The following is an 11,682-nucleotide window of genomic DNA, read 5'->3' on the forward strand; positions in this document are numbered from 1 at the left end:
GTCAGTCAGCTGCTTTGAGAAGAAACAGAAAATAACGTGAAAAGACAGGCAATTATCTTATGAAAACAACTAAGATGCATCAGTCTTATAAAAATAATTTTGAACAAGCTAGCTCAAAATACGAAATCACGAGATTACTTGTGAGGGACTTACCTTGCCTGGAAAAAAATACAATAAAAATGTTATCTTAAGATTTACATGTAACTCCCCTAACCCCAAAATAACAATAGATAAATGTGTAGCAGTTTATAATTTCAATGTCATCATGAGAAAAATACCTGAAAATATGATGCTGCATAGATGTGTGGTTGTATGGACTGTAACCACAGAGATTCAGAATGGAACTGGAAGTGTTACAACGCAAGTGAGGAAGAAGGAGGACAGGTCCTAAAAGGCACTGTAACTACAACCAGCAAAAAAAAAAATATCTGCGGAAGATCATTGAAAAACACTTATGTAATCATACAAATCCTTGGGAGACTGCTAAAATTTGGTATTGGAAACAGACAGAGAAATGATCATTAAACAAAATTCAGGACTACATCCTCAGCTGCACTAGCTGTGGCATAGCTCAGAAAAGGGTAGCCCTGAGCTGCTCTTTTTTTCTGTGGTCACAGGGCTGCACCAGGACTACTTCAGCCCTGCGGTCTGAGCGCTCAGCTCAGCCACATCAGCTGCACCCACTCTGAGCAACGGCTGGCCAGGAGGGCTGTGACTTTCAGCCCTGGCTAAACACACCTTTGCAGTGTAGGAAGAAGCATCACAAAGAGGATTTGTGGCAAGCAGCAAGAAGCCTTGCTCCTGTGATAGAGCAGCCTGGGTGTTGAAGGAAGTAGTGTAATAGATCGCAGGACGAGTTATTTCTTTGTCAAGGTAAGAGCCTCAACCTGAGGGAGTATCTGTGAAAATCTTCCACTGAGACTCTTCCGCTCCCTAGAAAGAAGGAACCTGTTATCAGGAAATCCCCAAACTTAACTTAAGTGTTTATAAAGAGTCAGTACCGCTTGCACAGCTTCAGCATCACGCATTAGCTCTGGTCCTGATGAATGACTTTGTAGTCACAAACCGTCCTCCCAGAATTACATGGAGCTGGAATGGAGAAAGTGCTTTCCTCTATACAGCCCTTTCTCTATACTAACTTCTCTTCAAAATTCTCCAGTATGTTTTCTAGCCTGTGCGCAGAATCCAAAAGTCATGGGCAGCTGTGTAGAAAAGGCTTACAGAACATGCTTTCTGTGGAAGGGGAAGATGATGGCTGTAAGGAGCACTCATTTCTTGCTCAAATGTTGTGATAATAGGCAGCCTGGGCAAAAGAAATGAAAGAGCAAAACAGGTAGCTCTGGATGGAGTCCTCCACTCCTATTGCTGGTTATGATATAGGGGGAACATAGACATAAGAAAGAAATACAGAAGAAGAAAAAAACAATTATACCAGATAACAAGTTAGATGATCTCCAAGGAGAGCTAGGCTAGTGTCATTTTGGGCAGTGTAAAGGAATTTACCATACCTTGCCTAGAAGGGCATGGTTTCTCTTCAACAGAACATAAATGCTGAGAACAGTGGCCACAACATGCCTGGTATATATTTTTTTTTCCTTATGGAGTTAAGCAGGAGTCATTTTGCTCAGTGTACCTTTTTATTTCATTTTTGCCAACAATCCAATCCAAATGCCAAATGCAGAGAAGGAGGATAGGCATATTCTGGTTCTTAAAATACTGATGTATTTTATCTATGGAAAACCCTTGGGGAAATGCCTATATAGCTTGGCCAAATGGTTAACAGGAAAACACAACTGTGTGAAAGTATCTGAATGATGTAAGCTAGAAAAAAAGGGAGAGGAATAAAAGGACTCATTGTCTGAGATGGCTATTTTAAATATAAGAAAAAAAAATTGAAAAAAAAAAAAAAAGATAAATGCTAATATCAGAAGAAGGAATTGCCAAAAAAAAATTTGTAAAAGCCACATTTCTGAAGTCATTTAAACTCCACCACACTAATCACTTTATAAAGCCTTTAGATGGAGAAACCAAAGCCAGGCAAAGAGACACATTACTTCATCTTGTTATCTTTTACATTTTTCTGTATCTATTTCCCAGCCTTACAGGAACCGACAGTCAACCACAGATGGGAAAGCAAAAGCCTGTGTCACCAGTAAGCCATCTATTACCTGTACCACCTCTTGTATCATGTTAGATGTGACACTCCCATTCTTCCTCTATGCATGTCCTGATCATTCTTTCCTTCATGTCTTCATCTTGGCTCTTTCAACTTTTTCTCCTGTTATTTTCTTTCTTTTAAATAGAAGCTGAGTTAAAAAGGTTTATTGTTCAGCCTAAGAACTGTATGTAAATCTTGGTTTCGGAATAAGTATGTATACCAGAATGCAAGGCATTGCCCACTTAGTACAGTCTGAAAACATGCATTTTAAAAATGATTTTTAATACAAAAATTTAAAAAAAATGTCTTTCATGAGCAACGATATAACTTTCAGGAGTCAACACTACTCCTGTCTCAAATATCATGAGATTCTCCCTGGACTACTTCATACCTTCTCACAGAGCTATCTAGACTTGGACTGTCTCTCCATTCTTGCTCTCTTCACAGTGCTGAAATTGTGTCCATCCATCACCTTTTGACACCTTAACACACATGGTTTAAATTTCCTAGTTTCAAATTACTTTCACTTTGAAGTAGCGTGGAAGGAATCCCATCATTGGTTAAGATAAAGTTCTTTCCTATCCTTTTTTTCTGGATGGTGCCTGAGCAATTGTCATAACCACTCAAATAAGTGACTCATCTCCCAGAATATAGAATGAAACCTCAGAACAAAAAGGTCCTCACTCCTATTTACTTCTTTCTTTTGCCTCTACTGCTATTATATATCATTGTCCTACTTTACAATAGTGTTTCCATTCAGCAGAAAAATAAGTGTTTATAATGATATTCCTCTTTGGAAGTCCTGTGCTTCCTTCATACAGTCAATTTGTAAGAAAACTGAGTTTGCTGTCAAAAAGACCTGTCTTCAGATTTCACACATGGCCTATTTTTTTGATCTTGCAGCAGCTCTGCAATTTTTTTTCTCTGTCACTCCCATTGCGATTGCTGGTGTTAGCATATTGAAGGGAGCAATGAATGTACCACAGCACTAACCACAGTGAGTAGTGTGGTTGATAATGGCAGGGCTTGCAAAGATGAATCACCAGCAGGGAAACCAGTTCAAGAAAAAGAAACACACACACAAAAAAAACCCAAATAAAATGAAAGAAACTCAGTCCACCAGAAAGAACATCCACGAAAGAGATAGGAGTGTAACTAGGAATGTATATTTTTGTAACACACTCTAGTTTCAATATGTTGCTCACTATATGGACTTGCCTTCACAAATCAAGAGCTGAAAATATTTTATTGAATAATGCGATACGCAGGTTTTTCCCCCAAAATTTACGTTTTTGTTAATTTTTCTCACTGCTTCAAATGACAGTTATTCATCTTCCCATAAAACAGATTTTCACACATCAGAACTTCTTACAAATCTTTGTGGAGTCCTGTATTTCACATTTCCTTAGCCCTTGCCTCACTAGACTAAATGATTGCCTGGGGAAGGATTATCTTTATTTGTGCTTTCCTACCACCTACTATTCTGGGCCCTTGAACCCCATGGGGAACTTCATGTGAATGCTTTTCTACAAATCATGTCCATCATCCCTCACTGACAGCAAAGGCAAGAAACACACCACCAGAACACACAGGACAGAATGAAATAGAACAGTGCCCCAAGGCAGGAATAATTCCCTTGAACTGCTTCCCATCCTATATGAAGGTAAAGAGTGTGAATGTTAGCCTTTTCTTTTAGATAGAGAGAGGCTGAAATACTCCAGCTATGGCATAAAGTGTCACATGGGGAGACAGAGGGAGACTTTGCCAATGAACCGGCTGGCTTGCTACATGTTAAGAGCTTTATGAATTGTTAAAAAGCTCTTCTCCTCAGAATGACTCCAGGTGAACAGCACACAGCGCTGGTAGCAGCATGCATCCCTCTTATTTCTGTCTTCTACTTGAGTATGAGATGGGCCTGGAAAAGACAGGACAAGCACAATGGCTTTTGAGGAAGAAGTTACCTTCTTTCCAACTTCTTAAAAATCAAGGCTCAAACAACTAGAGGGCAAACCCATAACGATTCTCTCCATCAGCCAGTCAGCTAGAAAATATTATTGTTCTTCACAAGCAAAGGGCTCAGTGACTTAAGTGGTTCCTTTTGCTAATTCCTTCATTTTTACATCTCCTGTGAAGAATAAAGCTATGAACTATATTGACCACGGATCAGTTTTGTTTTTGGTTTTTTTTTTTTTTTCCTAAGCCCCAGCACAACACTCCAACCAATACCTGTCAATCACCTTTTGTCTCAGTAGCAGAGAGCAACTCCAACCCTTGCCTTCATTTGGGAAATGGTGGATAGAAAAAGATAGAAATCAATGTAAACACTATAACCTGATGTTTAAAGCTGTTAAGTTTTCTCAAGAACACGCAATGGAAGAATACCTGGAGTACCTTAAATTCCAAAAGGATGTTATGGTATTCTGAAAGGAGAAAATATGTTCACATTTTAGAACACTGTGCATGTCCGAAAGGTAAACAAATCAGAACTACCTACAAATGAATAATATCTTATTCCCCTTGGCAGACTCTACCACTGTTTCCCTAAACATTAAGAGTCAAAGTGTGTTCACTATCACAGAGTACCTATCCTGTCACTGTACATTCACATTAAAAAACCCTCTTTCCAGTGCGCGTTACTCATAAATGTGCTCAATCAGACCGACTGTCTGGCTTTTTGTGTTCTACGGTGAATTAGGAAAGGGTCTGTTAAAGGATGATACAGGCCATTCTTTTGTGATGGTCTGCAGTTTTCTCTCCCAGTACATTTTCTTTTTATTTAGCACTTCCATTTTTATCCTGTGTTCTTCTTCGGCCATCTCACACTCTCTTTCTATTTGCTGTATTTTTGCCACGTGAACTTCATTCATTTGGATTAACTGCAGTTGCAAAATTGACATTTGCTGATGATGTTCTTCCTCATGCATCTTTTTCAGAGCACTTTCCTGAGATGCTTTACCTCTGTAGTTCTTATCTGCTGCTATTCTGATATCAGAACACGAAGGCTCAGGTTGGGAGGTACCTTCACATACTGGGAAATGTACCAGCTCTTTCTCTTCATCACAGAGTTCTCTATTTGAGACAACAAATGACTCTGCAAAACATAAGAGGAAAAAGTGTTATAGTATTCTCTTATTCTCCCTCAAGAAACAAGAACTTGTGATAATACAGTTATTGGTGTACACATCTAAACATTGTGCTTCTCTATTATAGTACAGGAGTCACTACATAATGCAGTTCTGTTACAGAATACTAAAGACATAATGGTCTGAAATGAATCACTTGTTCATAGACCTCCATGACTAAAACAGGAGCTTAGAATACTACAGTGAATGCAGACATTTATAAGCAGATACCTAAATTTAGGTGGCTGAGCCTGGAACTGAACCTTAGTGCAGCAGTTCAAGTCAAATCCATATGCAACTTGCGATATTTTTTATGAAAGATTTGCATGTCAGATGAAGAGTTGCATCAACTTTAATACCAAGAGACTGAGGGAATACTAGGAAGAATACTATCTGTTCCTTCCTTATCGCTACTGTACATGCTGTAAGTGCAGTGGTGTATACTTTTAGGAGAAAAATACATTATTCTAACTTTGAGACAGTTCTACCAATTTTACTGAAATAAAAGAAACTACTCATGGAATAAAATAGTAACCACTGCAAATAAGGGTCTCAAAATACACTTCTTTACAAATCCCAGTGACTGTTTATGGTAAATATAATGATGAAAGAGGCATTGTAAGAATGTTATCTAACAATGTTTTGAGCAAGGACAGTCTTCTATGTGCCATCCTGACACAATAAATTTTGCAAGAAACCACTGTAGCTACCCTCCCTTCTGGTTTTGGATTATTCCTTCTGTGTATGCTTGACAAACAAACAAGAATGTAGTGCTGAACTTTTTCAGAAAGGCCATTCTTCAATGTGGACTGCAATGTGAAATATGGCTGTATGTACTCTTTTTAGTCCTTGAAAACAAAGGAGGAAAGACCTACAGGGAACTCTTACAGCAGACAATTGTGTATCAATTTGCTCCTAGTGGCTTTTCTTTTTTATTTTTTAATGCTCAAACAACCTTTTCCCAGCAAAATGATACTTTGTAAAGGATCAGAATATCCTTAGGACTGTTCTGTGGAAAGCCAGCAGGATACCTACTGTGACGCTTACCACAAAGTAGCAGATATGTCAAAAACGGATGGAAAAAAAATGGAGTAAAACAGCTTAACTCCTTGGGGTCTAGGGAAATACAAGGAGTCTTGTAATATCATAGCTCTGAAATTACTTTTCTATAGCCAGCAGTCACAGTTAAGTAGAGAGATTTAGACTTCTGAAAGACAATGACTGGCAAAATCACATAGAAAACAATACCACTTGCATCATAACAGTAGCATTTATACCTTGACTAGAAGCATCAGGTTGATATTCAGAATCTTCTTCTGGTGTGCTCTGCAAAAAGTACATTTGCTCAGGCATTATGCTGGCAATCTTCTCTTTCCCTATGATGTGGGTATTTATAAGTGGACTAATACTTCTTTTTACCTTCTCCCGCCTTTCATGTGCCATTATCTTTTTTGTCCGTGCCTTGATATTTTCCCAGCATTTCTTTAACTGTTTGAAGTCTCGCAGTGATACACTGGGCTGTGAATTATATTCATGAGCTAGTGCTTGCCAGGTACGTTGTTTCAGAGCAATAGTTCTTGCATCACTTTTTTTACATTCAAGCACATATTTGTATTTTTCAACTAATGCAAGCAGCACACTCTTCTCCACTTCTGAGAAGTATTTAGCAGGCTTTATGATTTCGTTTTGCATTTTCTACTGTTTCTCCAAGAAGCCAAATATCCTACGAAAACAATGTTGAAAGCAAAAAAAAACAAACACAAATTAGAACTGGTTACAGTATCAGGAAACTGTTTCAAGAAATAACTCCGAAGTATAGCTTCTAATTCTAAAACACTTAATTTTCTAGAATAGTTTGTGAATAGTTCCAGAGCACATAATGAAACATCCAGGTAAGATGTAGTATAATTATATGCTACTTTAGTGGCTACACAGTTACAGAAGTACACCATAATGAGGGGGACGCTTCTTGTCTTTGTTACAATTTATCTTGATACAAAATATTGTATTCAATTTACTTAGTAACTTGTTTTCAATAACTTGTTTTCCTATTCATTGCACTTCGTTCCACCCAGAGTTTTCCAAGCCCTGAACTGTGGCACAAGTTCTGAAACCCAGCCCTTGACGGCTTCAGGTTTAGGTCTAAAGCCACCTCCAGCAGGTTTAGGTTTCCTTCAGTATACAAATGGCCCTCTTCTGCCCTTGCTGATGGCATATAACTAATTTCTTCCCTCTCTCTACAATATTCAAAAGTTGTATGAGAAATGATAGTAAGAAATTCTCTTTTTAAAGACTTCTGTCAGTTTGGTTCTCCCCCATGCTGAACCCTCCTTGGCTGACGCACAATAGGCAGCAGGATCCTGACCAGTATTGCAATACTGAGAAGAAGCAAGGGTTGCAAGAAGATATGAATTAATTACGGAAACTAACTGCTCTGAAGGTACAGGTCCTTCACCCTTCATTGCTGACGATGCGTGTGTGGCACTCTTCCTTACACTTGCATTGATGGTCACTCTCAGGAGCAAACAACCAGGCTAAAAAGTATCTCGGCCTTATGCAGTACGGGCCCTGCTATATACTTACACCATGTCAATGACTGCCTCTCTTCTCATGCTTAGGACTTACGCACTTAATAGGAAAAGGGTAGCTCATACCAGGGAATTCTTATCCATAAGAAAATGAATACAGCAGTGTTTCCTTGAATTATTAACACATGACCATGCTGCAAAACGTACTTTTTTTTCTTTTATCTTTCCACACTTTTTTCCTCATTCCCTCCCACTACAACTGTGTAACCCCAAGTACTTTTACATTTTGGGCAGAAACTTCTGGATAATTACTTAGAAAAATGGTAAGCAATGTTGTCTTAGCTCACATTTCTTCTGTTTTAATCATAAATCTCAGGGATGGAACATATATAGTAAGATAATTGGTTCATATTCCTAACAGTCTAGGAACTAGGCAAAAAGGGAAAGATCCATAGGAAACCAGACCTTATTAGTTCTACTGCTCACATAGCAGCTTGTTTATTTTGCAAGAAAGAAAAAGGCAGAAGAAGGAAGACAGTGCCCTGATCCAGCATTTCCTTCAGCACAATATATCAAGTTATTTATTACTATCTGTGAAAACATAGTCACTTCACCTGTTGGCGACAGGAATTCTTAAACACCTATAATCCCACAGAACTAACTAAGTGTATGTAAACAAACCTGAAAGTATCACATACCAATCATTATAATTTCTAGGTCTAATAGACAGAACAGAACATCTGCTTCATAAGTTCCTTAAACAAAAAATAAATCAGAAAGATAAGCAAAAAGTCAGGAAATTGACATCCCAACAAAGAGATACTGAAAACTGGCAACTTTGCTCCATGAAAGAGCTCTCAAAACATGTAAAACAGGAGACCTACAATGAAACAGATTCTATCTACTAATTTATTGTACTTACGTACTTATTGTACCATTCCAAACCACTGAGCTGCTTCAGGCAGCTGCTGAAATGAAATTCTTGAGACTAAATTTTGATGCTTCAACCTGTCTTAGCCTTAGTTTAACCTAGGAACAGGATGAAAAGCAGTCCCAGCAGCAAGTCATAAGGTTCAATAGCTTATGACCCTGAAAAACCAGGATCAGAGACTCCATGTGATCACAAATGGCTGATTCTGCCTTCCACCGATACACATAAATCTTATTTCTAGCTTTGAAAAGGTGTGAGAATCTCAGACCAGAAACCATGACACATTTGTGTTAGAAATTCCCTTTAATTAGAAAAACAATGGATTTTCAAGAATTTTGGAGACTAAGTTCAAAAGGTTAAACAATGATACCGGGACTTCAGGATTCCAGATGCTGTATATTTAGCTACACCAATTGGCAGAGATCAACTGACATCAACAAATAATTAAAACATTTCCAAATATGACTTCATATATATTAGCAACCTGTGTACTAGGATGAAAGCTCATCTTCCACGGATGGAGACACAGCAAACCCTTAAGTATCACCTTCATACCACACTATCACTTATTGCTATTATTTTTGCTGTGGTAGCATCTGAGATCGCCAGTCATAAGCTCAAGTACTGTACATTTAAGAACAAAAACATAGGTCTGAGAAAAATACAACATGTTGGTCTTCCCTTCTCCCATACACATTCCTAACTATTTTTTTGCTATACATACACACTGCATTTGTGTTCTTTCAATGAAAAAGCCAGGATTATGAATCTAGGATGCATAAAAGAACTCAAGAACTGGTGAAAGCGGTTTAATGCACTTACTACACAGAAGAAAATAGTTCTTGAAGACTCTTTTCAAGCTTTTAAATGCTTAGCCTGCTTGCTTCAATATCTGAAAGCCTCTTTTCAATTAAGTGCTCAGAAAGCACTCCGAGATGTGAGAGAACTTAGAATACTGAGAAGTTGCAGCAAAACACTCCTATATATTTGTATGCACCTCTTTTTCTTTATGTGTATCAGTCACTTTCTGGCAGCCCACTGTCTCCCCTGTGGAATGTGAGGAAGGACTCTCACAAGCCCAAACAATTTCCATTTTGAGGCTAAAAGATCCTTACAGGACATATGCCCAGGATATAATCTAGCATGCAGGAATCTGTGCTGAAACGGAAGCAGTTTACTGTATATAGCTCATACAGTAAACAGGATTGATTTGGGAATATGTAGGCACATGAGGACAGTTGCACAGCAAATTCTAGGAAACAAAGAATGGAAGGCTTCTTACTCTTACAGGTGCCCAGGCTTTAAGAATTGTGCAGTAAGGAAGTACTTTATCCTAAATATCTTCTCCTAGCACGGCCCAATTCACAACTTGCCTTAAAACAAATCAGTGTCCTAAGTACTTGTCCTCTTACACAAACCTTTATCACTTCAAAATAACAAAAATAGCTCTCAGCTCCTCATTTTTACTTTGAGATTTCGTGTGGCATTCTTTTAAAGACTACTCTGAATGTGCTGTGATCTGCTGGAAGAATATATTGAAAAAAATTGCACAAGTGAAGAAGTTCACATATCTTCATAAATAGGTATATATGTATTATTTTGCTTGCACATTCCTAAATATACACCCAATCTGCAACCAGTTGCAAAGAAATCCAGTAAAAACAAAACAAAACAAAAAAAATCACTCCAGGTTGGCACATGTGAGCATTTTCAGCCACTGAAATATTTTTTTAGGCATAAAAAAATGCAAATAGAAAGTTATATTGTAACCCAAACGTTAAGGTTACACTAATGAAACCCAAAGAAAATAGCTTGCTAGCAAACTGTGGTCACTTATGGTGTGAAAATGGAACTCCTTTACTAATGCCAACAGGATGACTACCAGAAATAGTTAAGGACCGAAAAAAAGAAAATTTATTTGTCCAACTTAAATTGCAGATGAAGCTTTAAACATAGTCAGCAATTAACAGCATTGGAAATAAACAATAATTCTGTCTTTTTCATCCAGTGTTTGAGGGTGACCGAAAGGCAGGGAAATGCAATGACCCAAACTAGTCACAACAACAGGTTTATGTTTCATTTGAATGACAAAACGAGCAGTAAACAGTATCCTTCCTGAAATGTTAGGTTTTCCTCACAGAGCTTCTACCAGAGCGTTCAGGCCTGACCCTGTCTACCTTGAGACTTGAAATCACTAGGTAATTAGGTGCATATTACAAATATGAAGAGATCTATATGGAAATCGTGTTAGATATAATTTTTTTTTATCTCTTTGGGTGCTTCCCCTCACCCCTCGTTTTAATACAAATTATTAGTTATCCTGGTTCATCCAGCAAACAAAATAATCTACCAGTAAAAATTCACAGTAGTTTGTCTACATTTCTCCTGGCAAATTTAATATACATATACATGCAAACGTATTTTTTTAAAAATATATATAATATTTCATTATATATGCACACAGACAGATATCTTTTAGGCGGGTCATCCCGCTACATATGGAGGACATCCAAAGCAGTTTGTGCAAAGAAAGGTAATGGACGCAGGCTGTTATTTCGAACGATTGTCTGAAATTAATCAAAAATAGGCAGAAACGCGAATCCTACCAGTCTCTCCCGCACCCGAACTTCTCAAACATAAACTCGAGCTTGTTTTTATTTCCTCGCTAGCTCCTCTTCTGCTCGAACGAGAAAGGAGAGCAGGTCCCGGCTCGACAAAGAAGACCGCTCCACCCAGGGCGGGCGCGCAGGCTGCGGCGGAGGCGCGGACCCAGGGACATCTACCGCGGGCGGGGGGTCACGCTGTCACCCAGCCCCCGCCGAGACCGCGCTCTGCCGCGTCGGCGGGGATAACCCCACCCTGGTTTCTCCCTTCTCGTAACAAAGCGCCGCCGACTCCCCTCCCCTCTCCTCCTCCCCCCTGCGCTGGGCGGCCGGGCCTTCC

At 38.7% G+C, this 11,682-nt stretch overlaps 1 protein-coding gene across 1 annotated transcript; it reads right to left on the minus strand.

Moving 5' to 3' along the window:
• Nucleotides 1-3,302: 3,302 nt before the first annotated feature.
• MSANTD3 (Myb/SANT DNA binding domain containing 3) lies at nucleotides 3,303-11,577 on the minus strand. The gene is made up of 3 exons (XM_086742109.1): nucleotides 11,346-11,577; nucleotides 6,558-7,003; nucleotides 3,303-5,249 (listed from the first exon to the last, which is right to left on the minus strand). Exons 2-3 carry the CDS (start codon nucleotides 6,970-6,972, stop codon nucleotides 4,840-4,842), a joined length of 825 nt encoding a protein of 274 aa, XP_086598235.1. The 5' UTR covers nucleotides 6,973-7,003; nucleotides 11,346-11,577; the 3' UTR covers nucleotides 3,303-4,839.
• Nucleotides 11,578-11,682: the final 105 nt, after the last annotated feature.

Source organism: Chlamydotis macqueenii, chromosome 2 (genome assembly GCF_036417535.1).
Source record: "Chlamydotis macqueenii isolate bChlMac1 chromosome 2, bChlMac1.mat, whole genome shotgun sequence".
NCBI classification, from domain to species: Eukaryota; Metazoa; Chordata; class Aves; order Otidiformes; family Otididae; genus Chlamydotis; species Chlamydotis macqueenii.

Bases quoted from the DNA above. Each gene is read 5' to 3' on its own strand.
- MSANTD3 (XM_086742109.1), bottom strand. From the start codon at position 6,972: ATGCAAAACGAAATCATAAAGCCTGCTAAATACTTCTCAGAAGTGGAG. The intron at 5,250-6,557 runs GTATAAATGCTA...TATGTTTTGCAG, and splicing joins ACCTGATGCTTCTAGTCAAG to AGTCATTTGTTGTCTCAAAT.